This window comes from Typopeltis vanoorti, chromosome 19 (genome assembly GCF_054136105.1).
Source record: "Typopeltis vanoorti isolate ZY-2024b chromosome 19, IOZ_Tvanoo_1.0, whole genome shotgun sequence".
Lineage (NCBI taxonomy): Eukaryota > Metazoa > Arthropoda > Arachnida > Uropygi > Thelyphonidae > Typopeltis > Typopeltis vanoorti.
The window spans coordinates 104,322,203-104,345,304 of record NC_143567.1 but is presented as its reverse complement, the minus strand read 5'-3'; the positions used below and the strand labels follow the sequence as shown (position 1 = coordinate 104,345,304).

The 23,102-nt window shown below is 33.2% G+C and overlaps 1 protein-coding gene across 1 annotated transcript in view; it reads right to left on the bottom strand.

Moving 5' to 3' along the window:
- Positions 1 to 10,707: 10,707 nt before the first annotated feature.
- Positions 10,708 to 23,102, bottom strand: part of Pdss2 (Decaprenyl diphosphate synthase subunit 2) — an 87,437-nt gene continuing 75,042 nt past the window's right edge. The window contains exon 5 of the mRNA XM_090409419.1: positions 10,708 to 10,897. Coding sequence (XP_090265545.1) covers positions 10,745 to 10,897 — 153 coding nt within the window. The 3' untranslated portion in view covers positions 10,708 to 10,744. The remainder of the gene's footprint in view (positions 10,898 to 23,102) is intronic.

Below are 23,102 nucleotides of genomic sequence, written 5' to 3'. Positions count from 1 at the left end.
AGATCTCTCTTCTGGGAATTACCCTGGCATAAACATATCACCATCCTTAGCTTCTAAAACACTCTTTCTCTCAAAACATTACTTCACCTCTGAACAGGTGAAGATAACTAGGCAGATTTGGGATTTGTTTAAGGTTAACAGATCCCAAATCTGCCCAGTTATTGAATACTGCTCTCACATTTGGAGTAGGGCCCCCTCTAAGAGCTCCCTAAAAATGCTTGATTCAATATAGAGAGTACTTAGACTTATCAATGCCCCATCTCTTACCAACTCACTTTTCCCACTTTCGCAAGATGTTTGGTTTCTGCAATATGTGTATTATATAAATATTTCCATGGCAAATGTTCATCTGAAATAACATCAATAAATCCCCCACTTAGTACTAAGCCCACTGGAACACTTGCAACTGCTGCACAACATCCCTTCACAGTGCACCTTGAAACCCACTACCTCCAACATTTTCCTCCTTTCATCCCTGCTATTATAGTACTGTAGAACAGTCTCCCCCCCTGATATGTTTCCCAAGGAATACAATATACAGGCTTTTAAACAAATGTAAACAATTTCTCCTTTCCCAACCCACTACATATACGCAGTACTAAATGTACTATAAGTTGATTATCCAATCTCTCGTCCATAGGCTCAACATAAAAAAAATATATAATAAAATTTTAAAAAAATATTGAGGGGGGAGAAGAGAATTTGTACTAATAAAAACTTACAGCCAAGCAGAAAACAATGTACAGGTATCCTTGCTTAACTTGAGATTTGATTAACGCTGCAAAACTAATTGAGACAATCCCTTGATATAAGTGGCAAGAGTTTTGATTAACGTGCCTTTAACCCTGCAGAGCTCGCAGCTGATCTGACAGATACATGCAAAATGTTTAATAAAATATTCTTGCACGTTCAGTGTATAGCTTGGAGGTCATGAGTAGCTGTGCATTCACATGTTCCAAGCAATATTCCGCACTGTTTTTTTTTGCTGTCATTTTGGTTTAACATGTTATGTAAAGGTTTGTGATATTTGACAGTAAATTGTATCTGAGAGATACCGTGACCTCCGATGTCAGTATAGTATGGTTTAGTTGTTTTTTTTAATTCTTTGTTCAATAATTTCTAGATTGTAACTGAAAAGAAATAAACCATCATGTATTACTGAAATAGAGAGCCAAAGGGTTATTTATCATACATGTGCTCTAGGAGATGTGCTTTACATTATGGAAAATACTAAGGAAAGTGATCTGGAACTTACTCTACCTTTACTGCGAGTTGCCCATAAGGTTGCTTATGCTTGCATCCACCAAAATGTTTAGTTTCTATATATTTGGCACGAAACTCTTGTAGTTCCTATATATTTGGCATGAAACTCTTGTAGTTTCTATATTTGGCTATGAAATAATGTTGGATTCAATATTTATCATACATGTGCTCTAGGAGATGTTCTTTACATTATGGAAAATACTAAGGAAAGTGATCCGGAGCTTACGCCACCTACGAGTTGCCCATAATGTAGCTTATGCTTGAATCCACCGAAATTTTTTAGTTTCTATATATTCGGCACGAAACTCTTGTAGTTTCTATATTCGGTTATGAAATAATGTTGGATTCAATATCCACTTAATTTTCACCATCATGTATTATATTTGCAGTGTTTTTTCCTTTGTTTTATTGCTTATTTCCCAAGGTTTGGAGAATCATTTTGCTTGTTATCGTAGAATTTTTTTACTGATAAGAAAAAAACTAAAACTGCTCAAACGACTCTTGATAACTTCTTTTGATAAAAAAATTGCAGTAAATAATGTAGGTACAAGTATTTATTAAACATTTACTTTGCATTCATTTTTTATCTTTCCTAAACGAGTGCCATATAAAACAAATTATTAATACAGTAATCGATCATGAACAAATTGTAATTTTTACCATTATTAGATTTGATTAATGCGATTTTGATATGCGTAGTAACATCGAGGGATTAATTAACCGCGTTAACTGAGGGATACCTGGATACCTGTATACCTGTATATTTGGGATTATCAAAATTCATAATGCAAAATAAAAAAAAAAGCAATTATATTTATCACAAAAGTACAGCATCCATATTAAATTATGAAGATATAATGAGGAGTAACTGCAAACAAAAAAAAAAATTGGTTTAATGATTTGAAATCAATGAAATCATAAAAATTACATTATTAAAAGGCAAAATATGGGACTTAACACAATACTGAGAAAGCTCATGATCACTGGTGGGTCAAGCTGTATGTGTTAGTATGATACTGTGATTTTAAGAAATTGAATTTGTAGTATCAGTAAGCTTGAAGATATATCACTCTTTAATAGATGAAGTACTAAATGTGAAATTTTTAAGACTACCCACCAAATTATGCACTAGCTGAATGGGTAAATGAGTGAGGTTATCAATTTAATGTTGCAAAACATAAGGTCTTGAAATTTGGGAAGCAAGATGGGATGTAGAATACAGTCAGTGAAAATATCTCAGACAATGTAGAAGAGAGAGAGAGATCTAGAAGTGATTGTGCACAAGACCTAAAATTTCTGAGACATATTGCTAAAATTATGAGGTCAGCACAACAGATAATGGGAATGATGTGGAGGGCACCGACTTGTAGACGAAATAAGGATGGCATAGCTCCCTTGTATAAGGATTTGATCAGGCTATATACGGATTCCCCCCCCCCTCAGCCTATGACTTCCCTACTGGTGGGTAAAGGCCTCTCCCATTGCAGGAGGGTTGGGTCTACTTCTAACTTGGAAACACATTCCATCTTGAAAGAGTGTTTATACCGTTGTATGAATGAACGTATGAAGGTGATGCCCACAGCAGGATTTGAACCTGCAGCATTTTTGGCTGGAGAGTGAATATGCTAACCACTTAGCTAACCAGGCCAGCCACATAAATTACTCTGCACAAATTTGATCACCTGGTTTTGAATAAGATAATGTGTTTGAAAAGGTCCAAACAATTGACTGAGGTGGTTTCTGGTATCTGGAATGCTAAGTATAAAAACAAATTGAAAAAATACAACTTGCAGAAATTGGTGGATAGGAGGAGGAGAGCAAATATGATTGAGAAGTATAAGCTGTTAAGGAGCTATTACTAGATTAATGTTGGAAAAGTTTTGTACAGACTGGGCAAAGACAGGGAGAGAACAAGAGATCATCCCTGGAAGATGCATAAGGAGAATGTGAGCAAGGGGGTGAAGAGTAGGTTTTTTTGCATGGAGAGTGGTGAGTGATTGGAATGAATTGCTCAAGAGTGTGGCGAGTGTGGAGAAAGTGAACATATTTAAGGAGCAGTATGATAAACTGTGTGCGTAACAGTGGGACCTGCCGTGCGATAAGTCTTTTGACTCCAATTCAGAATTAAAAAAATGAACCACAACAATGTTATTTCAAAACTATTTTATTTCTGTAATAAATAGAAAAATATAATTTATATTTATTGCAATCATATCATGGTGATTTTTAAAATATTTGCTTTAATATTTTAAAAATTATTCAATATCTTAACAAATATATTAAAACACTTCCAACCATTTTTACCTTTTTAAATGTGTAAAATCCCACAACCTTTCATTACACAGAGCCTGCAAAACCACATAGCTAACTCCTTTTGTACACCACCAAATAAGTTATATAATAACTAAATACTTCCTAATTTTAATAATGAGACAGCATGCCAGAATCATAGTAAAACAGTGTTACTATGGATGGATCAAAAAATATTGAAGTCTAATAAGTTGCCCATTTGATAAATGTAGTTCAATTTAACTTTAGGCAATATATTTTAATACCTGAAGTTTCTTCAGATAATCTTTAGACATTATATTCTTATAAAGAAAGACACTTCGTATGTTTAAAAGTTGATCTATTATGTATAAATAATAGAATGAATTTCAATTTTTATATATCAAATACATCAAGAATTTCTACACAGCACCTGGTACTCAAGGTCCCATTATTAAAATTTCACATCATATACTGTACACATCATACCCACAAATACCAGAAATTCACAATATTTGGCAGTGTTGCTGATTCTGAGCTACTAAAACAGTAAAAATAACAATTAAATATGTACATCTATGTGAAACCTTTACCTAATTCTAAATAAATATGTACATGAAGATACAACACAGTAAGAAAATATCACTAAAAGTTAAGTAACCCTACCAACCTAAACAAACTCAATAAATAAATCAACATGCAAACTAAAATTATATATATACCAACAGAATTAATGAAATATTTGTGCCCATAACTAATATGTCAAATAATAAAAATCTCATTTATTTATTCAATAAATATGTGATCAAATACAAAGCACATTTTACATGACTTTAAATAATGTATGAACTGCATTCAATGTACAGAAGCAGTACATAATACAATTCATTAGTCTGATCAAGCATTTTTCTAAAGATAAATTGGGATCATGTTTTATATATTTCCATGTTGTTCGCTTAGCATACAAAGCAGTATAAGTTATGATTCCAGAAGCTTATATTTGTAACTGAATTTTCTAAAGTTCTTTTAACTAATAACCCTTGTCATGTAAATTACGATGTAATATGAAACACAGACATATAAAGAAGCATTATATAGCTGATAAAGAAAAAAGTCAAGGAAAAAAAGATACCCAGTTACTCTAGTTAAGAAAAAAATTCTTTTCAAAAATAACTTGTTCACTTGAATCATTCAAGAATTGTATAAAACCTTGATATAGTCAGCTCTTTAAAAAAAAAAAAAAGTCAAATATACACAAAATATGCTAAATATGAACCACCGACTATCATAAAGCTAATAAGAAGGTACTGCATAAATCTATTACAACAATCAAAGGAACAAATTCATATTGAGAAAAATATTATATCCTTTACAATGATGGGTTTTAAGAGACAAAATTTAGAAGACCAAATAAATAAAATCAGAGGTGTTTTCAGCACAATCATGGCTTTTTGCTATTCTGATATGATATTCTCATAATGTAACAATTAAATAAGCACTTAATTACAAGACAGAAAATAGTAGTCAAGATTGAAACTATAGTGACATTTCTCAGAAATTTTTGAAACAGTAATAGGGATAGCAAAACATGTCCTCTCATGATTTTCTTTTCATATACTGTTTATTATCATAAACCAGATTAACCTTATGGCCTTTTGCAAACTTTTTTATATAAAAAATTGCAATTATTATACATAATTACAACAGACATTTATGCAGACATTTGTTTGCATGTAAAAATGAATAAATGATAAATTTTGTTTTGAAAACTGCTAATTCCTTCATTTTTAGTAAATGTTCTGGTAAGAAATAATTTTATAAATATCTCAACATTTTTAATATTGTGGCAAGTATTAATTCAATTTACTACAGCAATGCCAAAATGAAAACCATTGAATGATTTGTTACACAGAACATAGCAGAATAAATCAGTTCAGGTTCTATACCTCAAAGACTTTCAACTGTGTTGTTCAGCTAAATCATCTGGTTTGTGAGAGGAAGAAACTGTCACCATCTTCTGGGACTGACTAACTCAGCATCAGCTGACAAGAATCTGGTTCAACAAATTTTTCTGCCATTTTTGTTAATATGAATAATAAAAGCAATTACCAGGAACAGACACATTTAAAAGGGCTATTTAGGCATATAACAAGCAATAATTTGGGCATATTACTGCCAAGAGAAAAGTTGTTTAAAATGCTGCAATTATATGGTATAAATGGAAGATTATATCGAGCAATATATAGTCTATATGAGTTAGCAGTAAGAATTCAAAGAGGTGTAGAAGATGATGTGACATTAAATCATGTGACATAAGGGTGCACATTATCTCCACTGATATTACATGGATCACATTATGAAGGAAAATGGTATTATGGTGAGATTAAAAAAATTGAAGATATTCAAACTCAGCTCTTTCTTTATGCAGACGATGTTATACTATTAAATAATTCAAGTCTGCAGGATTACCTAACTAACTTGAATACCACCGTAATACATTTTGTATGAAAATCAGCAATAAAAAGATTAAGATTATGAAAACAGTTGGAAACATGAGTTGAATGTAAAAAGCTATTTAGGCACAATTTTTAGTGAAGATGGAAAATTAAATATGAAAATAGACAAGAGAATTAGCAAAGATGGTATGGTATGGTAGGGAATAAGACAGTGTTCAAACTAATTTTAACTTACTGAAAACTGGATATTTCAAAGATGGAAATTACAGATATGAGAGTTCTGAGAAACATTATGGGAGTGAACAGATAGTATCAATCGCAGAATGATATTAAAAGTTGAATATTAAATTATATTAAATACTAGGAAGGAACATGACATCACTAGCATTCAAAATGTGTGAACAAATCTAACTGAATCCTGGACAGGTGGTATGGTCATTTCTGCCACTTAAACAGAATGGGAGAGGAAAGAATAGCAAAACAATATTTGTTGCCAGGATGGCAGAAAACAAAAGAACACAGAAGACCTTAGAAGGCCAAAATATAAGATATAACAATCTTAGAGTCCTAACAGATTAATTTGATAGTGATGTAAACCTTTCATACAGTGTTATCATAATAGCCTGTATATACTCCTCCCTGCAGGTACATATCATTTGATGATGAGTGATGAGATATTTAAAAGTCAAGAATGAGCACCTTAAACATCACTTTTAAACTAAGGAAACAAATAATTTAGAAAACACAATGGTTCTTTAAGAATACATTAAAACAACTAAGAACAAGATGAGGGCATGTGTTAAATCATGAATGAAGGATTTCATTAAGAAATATTTCATTCAGGATTTAACAAGCTTTAACAAATCAATAAAGACATATTTGTATATAAGTAGGATTGTAAATCACTTGAAAACTTGAAAATAATCTATCTTGACATAAATGATAAAATGTAAGGATTGTAAATTACTTAAAAACCTTAAGAATAATGTATCTTGACATTGAATATTTCTATGTGAGAGAATATTACTTATCTTCGTATTTTAACAATGGAGGAAATAATCCTTTTGAAAAATATGTTAGTGTGTAAGAATATGAGTTCAAAGTGCTCGAGTCAGACACTAGGATTAACAGCATAGCCTATGGCGGTCACGTACACAAGGAGCGCGCTTGACCTTCCCGGAAGACACTACGAGAAAAGATTGGAACCGTGTGCAAAAAAATGGTACCGTGCAGAAAAATGTGATGAAAGGAGAAGGCCGCTAAAGGTTGAAAATAAAAGGGCTTGGCTCCCGAAAAGCGGCGCTCTCCTTTTTGGTATTCCTGTTCGACATCGCCGCCCATTATTCGAGGGTCCTAGCTCGAGATATTCCTGGAGATGAGTAGATGAATATGGTCACCAGAACGATGTGTTAGATGGGGATAAGCGGCAAAGTAGCAAGCCACGTGTGGGCATTTCGTCAGTGTTCCGAGGAGATCTGCACTAGCTGACCAAGGCCACGTGGACCAACTTATGCTGAGCTGTTTCTCATCCACATCGGAGAGGATAGATCGAATAATGAGTTCCAAGCCAAGCCTGTGTGAAACAACTGTCGGGACAAAGAATAAGAAAGCTGTAAAGGGAATTGGAGATTGAGTGACAGACCTGAAGAAGTCTCAGAGTTCTGTAAGTTCTGTAACTTAGGAAACTATTGCCTTAGCTGAGTGTATATTTTGTGAATGTGTATTGTATGAGTTTAATAAATGTAATAAAGGTAATGTACAAACCTTTAGTTTCTTTTGTTGTGGAAGCAAGGATTAATGTATATTGGTGAAAAGGAACATTCATGTGTAGGACTCTTATTATGTAAGAAACAGGACTTGAGTATTTAATCTAATAGCACTGTTATAGCTCCAGGAATGTATTCTATTGTAAAGGTCAATTATGTTTGTTGTGTCGTTGTATAATAGTATGCGAAGTTAATAGAGTTATTGCTTGGAAGGAATTGTAGATCAAAGTATAGATAAGAGCTAACAATTTATTTTGGTAGTATCGATTCATTCTGCCAGCAAAGGTTGGTCGATTGGTAGAGCCTCTGCTACTAATGGCTCAGTTAAGTAAGTTTGAGCGCGGTTAGTAGTTGGAAGGGGACCAATCGTTCAATGCTGTTGGCACACTCTCCATTGATGAGTCTTTGCACTCCCTGGAGGTGTCAAATAATAATAATAATAATGACAGAATTCAGTTATGTCAATTACAGTTGTTGTATTAAGTTCTGTAACTTAGGAAACTATTGCCTTAGCTGAGTGTATATTTTGTGAATGTGTATTGTATGAGTTTAATAAATGTACCTTTGTATTTTTTACCTAACTAGTTGCCTGATAATGAATCCAATGCACCACTCATTTAATTAGAACCCGAGATGAAATATATTGTATAGCGGAGACCACGACTGCAAACTAGAATTAGCATACGACCCAGAGGAAGACCAAGATATAGGTGGATTGATACAGTAAAAAGTGCCTTAGAAGACAGAAATATAAGATCTGATAATGTTGGTTGACAAGTAACAGACTGATTTGGAGGAAAATTGTAGATAGGAAGTTAGTAATGATGTAAATTTTTTCATGTAGTACTATCATATCCTGTACACCCCTTGAGGGTACATGTCAGGAATTTGATGATGACTTAGTTATTTTGAGATTAAGTGTTTTAATAGAAAGATTAACTGTGTGTCTGTCTGAGAGTTAAATCCTTGATTAAGGAGCTTTTCTAATCTAAAGGTTCTAGATGGCGCAGCAATAACAAATAAATTTTCCAGAACCTAACGATGAGGTAACTACAGATATTTGTAACAAAGGAATTGGCTCTAGCCAAAGACAATCCCCTTGTTAATCTAATACACACAAGTGATCAATCTAAGTGGCGACCACAGAACACAAATTTAAAGAGTCTCACATATTATATTAAATAACTAACGAATGTAAAATAACAATATAACACTTCTATTACTCAGAAGTATTCTCTAGTTGGTCAGTTTTTCATTAGTCTCAAGGAGGAAAAAATCCTACACCTCCATATGAGACTGGTTAATTCATATTCAGATAAGGCCATTAGAAATGTTCATTATAGACAGAAATCAAAATTGTTTGTTGGTAGTTCAAATGTTTCAGTACATTAATCAAAATATTTGTAATTAATCCATCTTAATTAAATAATTTCATATTTATTATACTAAAAGTGTCAGCAGCTATTATGTAAACCATTTTTTGTGGACATAAATTAGTTTAAAAAACATGATGCAATTCATGAATTTTTTTTGCTATTAGATTTCTTTGAATGATAAATATTAGGTTTTAACTCGTGTGTGATAACATATCAGTTAAAACATGGTATTTATCATTCAAAGAAATTCATGAATGTTAGTAATTGAGGATTAAATATAATTAACAGATATGCAGAAAGCAGTTTATTTTATCAAAAAATAACACTATTTAACAACAGTATTTTCATGTAAGGATGAATATTTTTACATTAAAGTATGCTAACTCACAAATTTTGGCACTGGATAATTAATGACAATGGCATAGATGCTATTTTAACTCTTATCAATAATTAGACAAAAAAATTGTAATAGTTGCTTGCCGATAACACAAAGGAGTTTAAACAGTTCGTATGAACTAATGTATATAAACATATGATTGCAGTTGCAATGACATCATACTTAAAAGCTGCTTATATTGATACCTAAGCAATCAGACCTTTGGGTGAGAATATGACCAAAATTAACTAATCTCATGTCATAATATATTCATCCTTTACATACAAAAACGGCCACGCTTATTTCAGAATCATAATTCAGAATAATTAAACACTGAGATATGACTGGAAAGCATTATATATACATAATTTCTGACCATCCTTCAGCAAGCCTTACAATAATATCAATTTTTTGATGATTTATATCTGGTATCTATAGCAAAACCTAAATTCTTAAATCCTATTTATTCATGATAATATAAATGAAGTATTTTTAAGGAACATATATATTTTAAAATGCTTTCACAATTTATTTGATGCGATATTTTTCACTCTTCTATTTGATTCAGTGAAATTAAATACACGATAACCTTCTATTCCTTAAGCTGATGTACCTTAGTCTAGTAAATGCCTTTCTTATAGTGGCATTTTCTGTTTTTTTCTGCAGGGAAAGGGAGAGCAAAAGAAAGAAAGATGAAGTGATCTAACGGGGAGTTCACCAACTAAAAATATATTTTGCTTACACTGGTTTTTTACAATATGACTTCAACCTCTAACAACACCTGTTAAAATTATGTTTCATTAGTATAACATTGGCAGGATGTTGGTGGTGATTAAAAAAAAAAAAAAACGCAATTTACACACATCGCTCAATAAAATAAATGAAAATCCATGTATGCAAATATTCTCTCAGATAAAACTACAATAAAAAGATAAGTTCACTAAATATATTATGATTTCTAAATAATTTGTTAAGATTTCTGTAACAGCCTGAATGCTTGTCTGATCATATGCATTACATGACGGAATATACTTTATTAAAATACTAATGAAAACAATTTAATATTGATTTTTCAGGATCATATGCATGATAAAGATTATAATTATTTAAAGTTCCAACAACCTTGAAGGTACATTAAATAACAAGAAATATATTATCAGCACAAACTACTGAAATAACTGGGCACCTTTTCTTGTAGTGATATAGTAAAATTGAAATGCAATTTCTCCTCAAAAGATTTTATTCTTTAAGAGCATGGATAATATTGGCAAGGGCTCTAGTAGCATCTGAAATTCCAAAGTCATTAAGAACATCCTCTGCATTTTCAGCATAAGAGTCTAATAAAGCTTTTGCTTTTTCAACACCACTTCCATGACATATTGTGGAATGCAACTGAAAGATAAACAAAAATAATTTAACAAAAAATCAGAAAATTTAAAGAAAATTTTAAACTGCTTTGTTTTATATTAATCTACAATGACTAATTCATACAATTTTAATAAATAGTTCAACAGGTAGCTAATGCTGGAGGTCCAGAAGAAAGAAGACTGAGATCTAATGAACAGATGCAGCTAGTAGTGCATTAGAAGATTGAAATATAATATCTAATAGTACTGAAGACCTAATAACATTAATAAAATAATAACATTATTTTCTGATACATACCACGAGGTATGCAGATACATACCTGGTGGTATGTATCAGGATTTGAGGATGGTGAATGCCAAGAAAAATTAAAACAATTCACTTTCTACTTGGAAATCTACAAACACTACTGAATAACAAGAGTTTTAACATAAAAATGAAAAACTTAACTAAGAAAGTTTTAGGGTAGTAGTCTAAGTCTTTCTCTTCATTTTTGATGTACCAATTTGATGTATCAATAAAAATTGCAGAACCATGTATTCTCACTAATACTGATAACTGCATTCTTAATTAACCACTGAACCAGTCTTGATGTGTTTATGTCAATAATTATATGGATACAAAGTGTCCATCAATGTTAATATAACATTTAGATACTAATGAAATAAGTTGAATATGAAGCTCATATTTTTGATACATTTTATCCAGGTGGCCATTTTGGTGACTTCATTCTTAATGAAATCAGAATATGCCATTTTTTCTAATGAAAATTATAGATGCATTCCAATCTTGTCACTCAATTCCTTGTACTCCCTCCCCACCTTCCTGCCATACAAATGCAATAAAGATTTTTTCTTAAGTGGTAAATCTAATGAGGGAAAAAAAATAATAGAAGATTGATTTATTTAGAATTATTTCCAAGGTAACTAAGACTATGAGGCACTACTATTTTCAGTATTAACTGCATATGGTTGCTAATCAGTTTGTCAAAATTTGCAGAAACAAAAAACTGCATTTAAGGAAATAAAAATCTTTGCTACTCTCATCCAATATCTCATTTAACTCAGTTTCATATAAAAGGTCTAGAATACGTTCCATGAATTATTTTAAGGATTCTATCCCATGTCTCTCATCAAGGGAATGCATTGTCCCTCCCAATATGAGGCATCAATAGAAGAGGAAATGATTATTGTTAATCATTTCCTCTTCTATATAAGAATAAATTTAAAAGATTTTTTGCATACAATGATCTTGAGTGTTATTTATATTAATATTTCTTCACTTATATGGTACTTATTTACACTAAAAATTCTGCTTCAGTAGTTTTTACTATTATTCCAGCAAACATCAAGTAAAATTACAAACATAAAAATGGATAAAAACCAAACTTTTAATGATGCACTTTCCATATTAGATCTCATAAATATAAAGAGATCTTTCTTTGAAAGTCACAAAAGTCCTGAATTCTATATGAAAGAAAAAAGAAAGTGGATGGCAAGTCTGTAGGCAAACAGCAATATGTGGGGTCTAAGTAAAAGTTGCATAAGTCTCAGTTTATATAGAAGGGCAGCTGCACATTATTATTATTATTCAGGCCTCCATGGAGTCAAAAGATTCATCATGGGAGGTCCTTCCTAGAAAACATCAAGACTCATCGTGGGAGGTCTCTCTTAGATAAACACAAAGTCTATCATACCACTCCTTAAACTCATTGACCGTTCTCACTCTCACCACTCTATCAGGCAATGCATTCCATGGTTCAACCACCTTCCATGCAAAGAAACCACTCCTCACCCTCTTGCTCAGTTTCAACTTCCAGGGATGGGTCCCTTGTCATCATGCCTTCACAATGTTCAACCAAGCAAAAGAACTCCCCAGTGTGAACCCTGTAACCACCTCTCAGCAGCTTAAAAGTCTCAATCATATCACCTCTCCTTCTTCTATCCACTAAACTCTGCAGTCTACATTCCCTCAGCCGATCCTCATAACTAATATTGTACAGTCCTGAAACCACCTTTGTTATCTGCCTTTGTACCCTTTCCACAGTTAATTTATCCCCTTCAAATCCTGGGGACCAAATCTGCAAACAATAGTCTAATTGTGGTCTGATCAGTCTTATACAATGGAATGATAACTCTTTTATCTCTGCTGGTCAGTGTCCTTCTCATTATTGCAGCAATCCTTTGTGTTACCTTCACCACCTTTGCAATATGTCTCCTAAATTTCAGGTTTCTATCATTCATCAACCCCAGATCTCTTGTCTCCACTACTTCCTCCAGTATAGCTTCTCCAATAGAGTATGCAGCATCCCATCAATGTGTCCCAAACCTCAAGATCTTACATTTTGCTGCATTAAACCAACACCCCCATTCATTTCCCATCTATCTAGCTTATTCAAATCCTCTTGCAGGGCTACCACATCTACATTATTACTAATAATGCTTCTCAGCTTCGTCATCCACAAACAATTGAATATTCCCTTGGAATCCACTGACAATGTCATTGATATAAAAGTTAAACAGTATAGGTCCCAGCGCTGAGCCCTGTCGGACCCCACTTGTAACTCTCAGCCTCCTTGAAAGTGCCCCACCATACACAACTCTCTGATACCTATCAGACAGCCAATCCTGAATCCAGTTGACCAACCTAACATCCAGACCCATGTGCTGCAACTTAAATATCAGCTTATCATGTGGCACCCTGTCAAATGCCTTTGCTAAATCCAAGAAATTTTATACAATTAGCTACTTTTCTTTTGATCTGTTTAATTTTCCTTTTTGTTACTTTACCTTTCTTCTTTGGAGGCATCTTTCAGCTATGGTAATAGACAGTACAATCCTTAGATCATGCTACACCCTTTTACAACTGGATGGTTAGATATGTTTATGAATGGATGACTGAATGTATAATAACGTGGTGCTCCTTTTCCTAGTATTATGTACTCCAAACTCTGGTAGCAGTAGAAAGGATGAATGTGTATGTATGGATATATAATGTAATATTTCTGATAATGCAATGCCTCCTGCAGTGTGGTAGTTTTAAGAAGAGAACCATGTCACTATCAAAACAATCCACTATGCTATGCAACATGTGCTAGTGCAAATACAAGGATAAATGATATAGAAATATCTGACTGGCTTACACAGAATCATAATTTCAATCTAATATAACTCGTGTGTAGGCTAATATATATATATATATATATATATATATAGTATATATAATAATATATAAACTAATATAACTCCTTTGGGACAAAGTGGAATGTTGAGTGTAGGCCAAATCAATGCACTGAATACTGTAAATGGACTGATGATCATGCTGAAGGAGGACAATTCCAAAAACATGACTCATATTATCACAATAACTAGTGGGAGAATAAGCCAAGAAGGGTGGAAAGCATGAGCACGAACAAAAGAGATCCCACGCACTTTTCTTGAAATTTTTCTGAAATACAGTGCTGTCTCAAAACCTATTTCACTACTCTGTCTGTCTGCATCAGTCAAATAATACTTGTTTTGTCTACTACACAGATTTGCAATGATGAAATATATACAACTAAGAAGTTTTGCACATTCTTCCCTACTGATTCAAGAAAGTCTATTGGTTATTTTGAAAACACAAAATCACTTCTCTTAACTAATGAATTTATATATGGTTTATTAGGAAGAAAAGTAGACTTCACTGAATGAGAATTTTATTTATTTTTCATATGAAGTGAGCATAAATAAGCATGGGAGATGAATTTAATTGCCTAGTGTAAGACCATTGTCATGCTTATTGGAGGCCTGAAATGACAAAAAGGTTCCATGTTTGGTCTATAGAGCAGGGTTTCTGGACTATGTAAAAAAGAAATTAAAAATACAAACATATATATAAGACATCAAAATTTGAAATTAAAAAAATAAGCAGTCACCACTTCCTTGTTAAAATAAAATTAAAATTACCACCTAAATGGCTACAAGTAACAAGAACAGAAAGAAAATTTGAAACATTTGTTTATAAAACTAGTGTTAAATCGATGATACTATATGATTTATATACTTAATTCGCTGTTTACTTAAATCTACCGGCTGCTCTATTGTTAAATATTTATCTTTTGTGATTTATTCTCTTATTCTCTTACTTTTATCTTATTCTTATTAATAAGATAAATTCTCTTATTCTCTTACTTTTATCTTATACCTAGGATTGTTTCCTCTTCGGATACTGGCAAATTTATATTTTGCTGTGCCAGCCAGTATCCTATAGCAGAAAAGATCCTTGCTCAGGGAGACAATACTAGAGTCTGAAGATTACTTACACAATATCTTATAAACTGCCGTATAGATTTAGATTATTGCAGTCGTGACCTAAATCTATATTTTATATTCACTCTCTAAATCCTTCCCACCAAAATAGGTTCAATTTTTATAAGTGGTAATTTGGAATCATAATCAGGCATGACTCAGGTTCAGGTAAATATGACATGTTTATTGGAATATCTAAAACACAATACAAAATTCATACACTCAATTATGCTCAATACTAAATAAAACTCGAACTAAGAGATTAACACATTCGAACTAATTAAAACTTATAAGGCAAGCTAAACACAGTAATTACACATTGGGATATAAAGTAAACTATGTTAAGTTAAGTTGGTTCCTTTCAGTAGTATTGCTCGTAAAAACAAAATTAACAACCATTCAAATGTTACTGAGATACTAAATTCTACTTTTCTTATCGCATCAAGTTAATCCTATCACATACAAAATTACAAAAAGATCTCTTCTAAACAATTCTTCTTACTCACAAATGAGGTTAACTTTCTGATTAGAGACTGTTCACAGAGTTCCTCAGAATAAAGTTCTAAATTTCACAATCGTAAACAATCTTCTTTCTTCTAATGAACATTCACACAAAATTAGAGCAATTACACCTTACTGACTTTTTCCGCGTCGTTCTGCACCATGTGTTTGTCTGGATATTTCTCATCTATCTTGGCTGTCTATACGCCAATGTAGGGGTTACACTATCTTCATTCTTTCTGCCGGAAACGGACTCAAAATCTTTGCATTTCAGGAACAACTCTATTGGGCTTTTCAGCGACGGCTTGATTCTGCTAGGACTGGAATTTTTACCTTCAGCTTTGCATAGAATCCAGTTTCATTTCTTTATGAATGCTCGCTGCCCGACATCACAGACTTCACCCCCTATGTGAAACTGCCCACCAACTTCCGAACCACTCAACAGGAAAACGATATGACAAGAGATCAAGAGAATGCCGTGTGTTCCAGGCTCAACCTCCTATTATACTCCTATAGAGCACCCTCTTTTACAGCCCCTTTTTGCATATGATCCTTACTAATTTCGCCCTTTGGCTTATCCTTCATTTCTACGATGCTGATATACTTGGATTCATGGAATACATGGTTACGTGATTTTCTGAATAAGATATACCCGCAGCGTTACGCTGTATGCGTGTAGCTTTAGGCCTTCCAGGAATTAATATTTAACAACTTTATGATAACTCACAATAGATTTTACATAGCTTAAGTAAGGCTTAAATATAATTCACATTATCCCTCTTTTTTAAGACATACAAAATGAAATCTCAAATTAATCACAATAGCTTAAATATAAGGTGCTTAAATAAAGAATACAATTTTTTACATAAAGTGAGGAAGTTTCACTTTTAATTACAACTGATGTGCAGGTATTTCTCTATGTTTGCAATTTTTATATGTTAGACCCTAAATGAATGATTTCTTTCCAAGATTCCTTCATTTAGGATCTAACACTAGACTACTGAATGACACAAATGTACAATGGCTATATGAACAAAAAAATAACCAATATTAATAAATATTGTAAATAAATATCAAAATAAATATATATATATCTATTATGAAATAAATAAAAAAATAAATATCAGAAATAACCAACATAAAATAAAACAAAATGAAGAAATAGAATGGCTTAATATAAAAATGATACTAAATGCAGCAGCAAATGAAAGCTTAGGAAAGACCAAAAAATTCAATAAAAGGAAAAAACTGAAGATCTAGGATGATACAATCAAAGAAATAATCAAAAAGAAAAAGGATGCCTATCACAAATGGTTAAGCAGTAAAAGATTAGAAGATCAAATACAATATAAAAGAATAAGAGCCATTGCTAAAAGAGAAGTCAGAAAAAGACAGAGAATCATGGAACGAATTTGCTTCTAATTTAGAACATGATTTATATAAAATAAGACCCAATGTATATAAGATTTTGAAACACTTAAATGCAGATACCAAAGAAAACATAAAATTAAACACGGAGTTGAAATTAGAAGAATTTCTAAATTAGCACACAGAATTGTAGACAGAGAAATATTTTAAAAAAGACAACTGGCAAACAATTAACAAAAATGAAAAGGAAATAACTAAAGAAGAATTAGAAATCAGACTGAAAGAAACAAGAAATGGAAAATCACCTGGAGAAGATAAGCCAGGTTCAGAACTATATAAATACGCAGGAACAAGATTCAAAGACAGACTCTTATTATTTTTAAATAAAATTTATTCAACTGGTATCTCCCCAATAGAATGGAAAAAAGCAATTGTGATTCCTATCTTTAAAAAAGGTAATAGAGATAACCCTAAAAACTATAGAGGTATCAGTATACTAAACTCCTGTTACAAAATATATAGCAGAATCTTAAATAACAAACTAATGAAATATTCCGAAAACTTTATTTTAGAAGTACAGAATAGATTTAGAAAAGGATGAACATGTATAGACCTGGCCTTTTGCCTAAAATTAATAATAGAGAAAAGAAGAGAATACAATTGAGAAACACATATTGCATTTATTGACTTTGAAAAAGCATTTGACAAAGTTAAAAGAAACATATTATTTAACATATTAAAAGAAAGACAAATACCAAATAATATCCTAAAAGTTATCACAAGTATATATGAAACTAATCAAATACAAATAAGATTAAATCACGAGATATCATATACGAGAGAGATAAACCAAGGAGTCCGACAGGGATGTCCCCTCTCAGCAACTCTTTTTAATATCTACTTAAATGAAATAATAATAAACTGGAATAAAAATTTACATCAAGGAATTAAACTTTCTCCTACAGTGAACTTAAACACTCTCCTTTTTACCGACAACCAAATAATAATTACAAATTCAGAATATATCTTATAGAAAGCGATTTTAGATCTACATGAGATAGCCAAAGATTATGGTATGATAATATCAACAGAAAAATCAAAACCTATGGCCTTTAAAGGACAAGATCCAGCAAGAACTAAAATAGTAATAGATAACAAGATCTTAGAACAGGTGAATTCATTTAATTACCTAGGATGTATGATCACATATGAAAATGAAAGATATAAATGTAAAAATTGCAAAATATTTAAAAATAACAGGTGTAATTAACTCTATATTTAAACCAAACCCAGTTCAAAAACAAACCAGACTAAAAGTATACAATACATAATCCCTACCAGCCTTAATGTATGAAAGCGAAATCTGGACAATAAAACAAAAAGACAAAGATTAACAACAGCAGAAATGAAGTTTATGAGAAAAACTGCAAAGTATACCCTATTTGATCACAAAAGAAATGAAGAAATTATGAAAGAATTAAACCAAGAACTAGTAATAGAAAAAATTAAAAAATATAAACATAAATGGATGGAACACGTTCCAAGAATGAAAACAGAAAGATTATCAAAACAAGCCTTAAAATACAAGCCATTAGGAAAAAAAAACAGGACATACTCTTAAACGATTGAACGATGACTCCTAAGGCCGGAACTGGCCATACTAGGCCTAAATCCTTGCTATGCATGATGATGATATATAATTGATAAAAATAGGGAAAAAAACCCTTAACCCACCCATAGTACAAAATGTACTTTAGGTTTGCAAATAACCTTTTTCATGGGTGGGAGAAACATGAAAAAAAGTATATAAATAAAAAAAAAAATAAGCGCACAGGAAAGAAGGTTCAGTAATTTATGCATTAAACATAAGTTAAATACTATATATACAATTGACTCTAAATACAGCAAACTCATATACAAACAGTTTGTTATGGCAGATAGTTTGCTATAGTGAATTTCTTTTTTAGAATGGCATTCCACTTACAGGACCTTAGTCGGTTTTTTCGGAAGTCTGTCAGAACAAGCAAGTTTGTTATAACAATGTTTGCAAGAGTAAGAACTAACTTGTAGCTGCCTTTCAATTATCTGACCTCAAATAACCAAAACCTCAGTCAGTTCTTGAAGCATATCATCTGACTCCTGAAACAGCATTATGCAACTGGACATTCAGTTAATCATACATTCAATTAACCAACAAGTAAATTAATTTCCCTACTACACTGAATAATTGAGGAATAATGGTATCAGAATATAAGATCATGTTATCATTCCCTGATAAATAAATCAAGGGACGTACAGGATAGTACACATTGCTAAATAATTAAGTTTGCATTATTACTAGCTTTCCTTGAACAATTTTCTTCCAAATTAATCATCATCATCATAAATATCAAGGATTTAGGCCTAGTATGGCCTGTTCCGGCCTTAGAAGTCATTGTTGAATCGTTTAAGAGGACGTCCTGGTTTTCTTTTTCCTAATGGCTTGTACTTTAAGGCTTGTTTTGGTAATCTTTCTGTTTTCATTCTTTGAACGTGTTCCATCCATCTGTTTATATTTTTTAATTTTTTCAATTACTGGTTCTTGATTTAATTCTTTCATAATATCTTCGTTTCTTATGTGATCAAATAGGGTATACTTTGCGGTTTTTCTCATAAACTTCATTTCTGCTGTTGTTAATCTTTGTTTGTCTTTTTGTTCTCATAGTTCCTTTTAATTTCTTTTTTGTTTCAGTGATTACTGCTATTTTAAAATTTCTTTCATTTAATAACTGGTCTAATTCTATTTCTTTATATGCTATTCCTCTTACATTCCAGTTTGCTATGTGTATTATATCTTGTCGTTTCCATTTTCGTTTTCCCTTTTCCATTCCAGGGTCGTTTCCCATAGATTCAATCTGATTATCTTTTTCTGTCAGCTTACAAGTATGGTTATATTCTCCATGTCAGGGGACTAGCCTGACGATGGAATAGTTCAGTGGTAGGGCTGCTACCTTAAGGCTTCTGAACTCGTCTTCTTCTGAATTTAAACCCATAGGAGGAATAGGGTATATTGAAGGGGAAAGGGTAGATTATAGAAGAAATATAGTAAGGTTTATAGAGAGGACATAGTTGTAAGGCCAGAAATGAAAAGACCCCATGGCCCTCGAGTACTCTAATAGCACAAGGGTCATAAAGTAAGAAGAGTTGGCTAATAAGGCCTTATAGGAAAGATTAAAGTAAGTGGGTCTTCCTCAAAGTAGAAGAATGAGAGGATAGATCCAGCTAGGGGTCCATGGGAGTGCTGCTTCCCTTACAATCAAAATGATTGCCCCTTATGGCCCTGTTGGTCCACATGTCCTTATTCAGTATATTCGGACCACCCCACCATATATATATATATACACACACGCACGCGCATGTACACACACACACATGGTGGGCTCCCCCTATCCGCCACCCAGGGGACGCGCTCTCTAGGGGTTACAGGGTCCCCTGAGAGTCCAAATTAATGTGTTACTGATTAATACATACACACAATCTACCAATAATTGTCAGGACACCCCCTGTTATTTGAAGTTATGGAACATTCCAGGCTTCTTAGTAACATAAAAAGTGATGTACAGATAGTAGGAAGCAATATTTCATCACAGCAGTTGAATACAGGTGGTATGGGAACACTACATGAACTCAGTGACTTCAAGAGAGGTGTCATCACGGGCTGTCACATTAGCAGCATGTCCATGCATACCATTGACACTCAACTGGAGCATCCAAAATCAACAGTTGGCAATGTGATAAACAAATGGAGACATTCTGGCATCACAAGTGCAGGAAAACACCCAGGGCAGCAGCCAAAAATGACTGACAGGGACAGGAGAGTATTAAAACTGGTGACATGCAAAAACTGGCTACAATCAGCATAGACTATCTGTGATGAATTCCAGAACATCAGTAACACCATGGTGAGCATTAATATTGTACAAAAAGAACTCCATTTACTGGGTTTCCATGGAACAGCAGAGACACAGAAGCCAAAAATCACAACAACAAACAAGGCAGCTCATTTGGACTGGTGTAAAGAGCATGTAAACTGAACAATTGATCAGTCCTGTTTTCCAGTCCAATGGCAAGGTGTGGGTGTGTAGACAGATTGGTGAACGCTTGTTACCACAGTGTGTTGTACCCATAGTAAAGTTTGTGGTGGAGAAGTAATAGTGTGGGGTGCATTCAGCTGGTTCGGAGTGGGACCAATGGTCACTGTTCATGGTTCCATGAAGGGAACTCAGTACCTTGATATTCTGTATAATCAGGTGCTGCCTACACAGTGGAGTTTTTGTGAAACGGACCTGTGGTACTATCCAGATGACAATGTCCAATGCCACAAAGCTGCAGCTGTTATGGAATGGTACGAAGAGATGGATGTTAAAGAACTGCCCTGGCAGAAGGAGTTCCATAGCAGCACGTTGTTGTTATTGAACTCAGTGCTGCTTTGATGGAGGAATGGAGAAAAATTCCACCTGATGTTTACCACACATTAGTGGAAAGCCTTCCTCAAATGATGCAGGAAGTGATCAAAGCCCAAGATGGACATGTCCAATATTAGGGTTCACCTGCTGGTATCAACTGTAAATTGCTAAAGTGCCCAGACAATTATTGGTAGAGTGTATACACACACGCGTACATACATATTAGTGGGAGACATTGCATTTCACTCTTCCAAAGCACTGATAAATACATCAACCCACTTAAGTATATTAATGATCTTTCTTTAGAACTTATTCCTGCATCCTGACATCATGCACCTGTTTTGTTAACTATTCCTCTAAAATTCTTATACACTTGAATGGGTAACAATGCCAATTCATTTACTTTCCAATATCCTTATTTTTATATGATCCTGTCACTGATGCCACAAGAACTACATCCAGTTTCACAAGTACAGCCATTCTGGTCTTGCAGACCATGCTCTGGATACACGCCACAGAATACGGTGGAAGAAAGCTATAGTAATACGCCGTAGCAAATACAAATTCAAAAGACTATTTATGGAATCACCCTCAGCCCTAAGAAACTCTACAAACCTCAACAAATTTGGTTGTATGCGAATGCCCCAAATTTGGGAGGCATACATCATCAGACCTTCAGCCCAACGGCCAACAACACCTACTTAGCCCGCTAGAGGGCACTTGCCATCAGGACTTCTAGGAGAACAATAGCTTCATCTCTTCATTCTCAGTTACTGTGTTGTAATGCCTGCGTGCAAGTACCTTTTTGTTAGTTCCTTTTGAAAATGGCTACATGACGTTGCCAAAATATCGGAAATATTTATTAAAATGTAAATTAATTTATATTCGGATCTACGTTGTTCAATTCCTTACGTGATTTAGAAATATACCTGTTCATTGGTAATTGGAGAACAGCTGACCAAATTACATTATATATTAGCTGAAATGACATAAATGATCAACAAGTTCCAAAGAAGTTCTTTGAGAAGAACAAAGCCTGAATTCAGGCCAAAACACAGTTGAGAAATCATCGGATATATCAAAGATCATCATCATCAAATTCCTGACATGTACCCTCAAGGGGTGTACAGGATATGATAATACTACATGAAAAATTTACATCATTACTAACTTCCTATCTACAATTTTCCTCCAAATCAGTCTGTTACTTGTCAAGACTCCAACATTATCAGATCTTATATTTCTATCGTCTAAGGCACATTGTACCGTATCAATCCACCTATATCTTGGTCTTCCTCTGGGTCATTTTCCTGCCAACCTGGCAGATAACACTTGTTTTGTTAATCTTTCCTCGTCCATTCTTCTGTTTAAGTGACCATACCACCTGAGATTAGCTCTGCTAATGCATTCCTGGATGCCGACAATGCCAAGTTCTTTCCTAATATCCTCATTTTTAATATGATATTGCCATTGATGCCATCTATTAACGGCTCTAATCTTTCTCAGGACTCTCATATTTGTGGTCTCTAATCTTTGGTCAAGTGTTTTACTTCTGACCCAGCTCTCAGATCCATAAGTTAAAACTGGTTTGAACACTGTCTTGTATACAGATAATTTAGTGCCGACTAA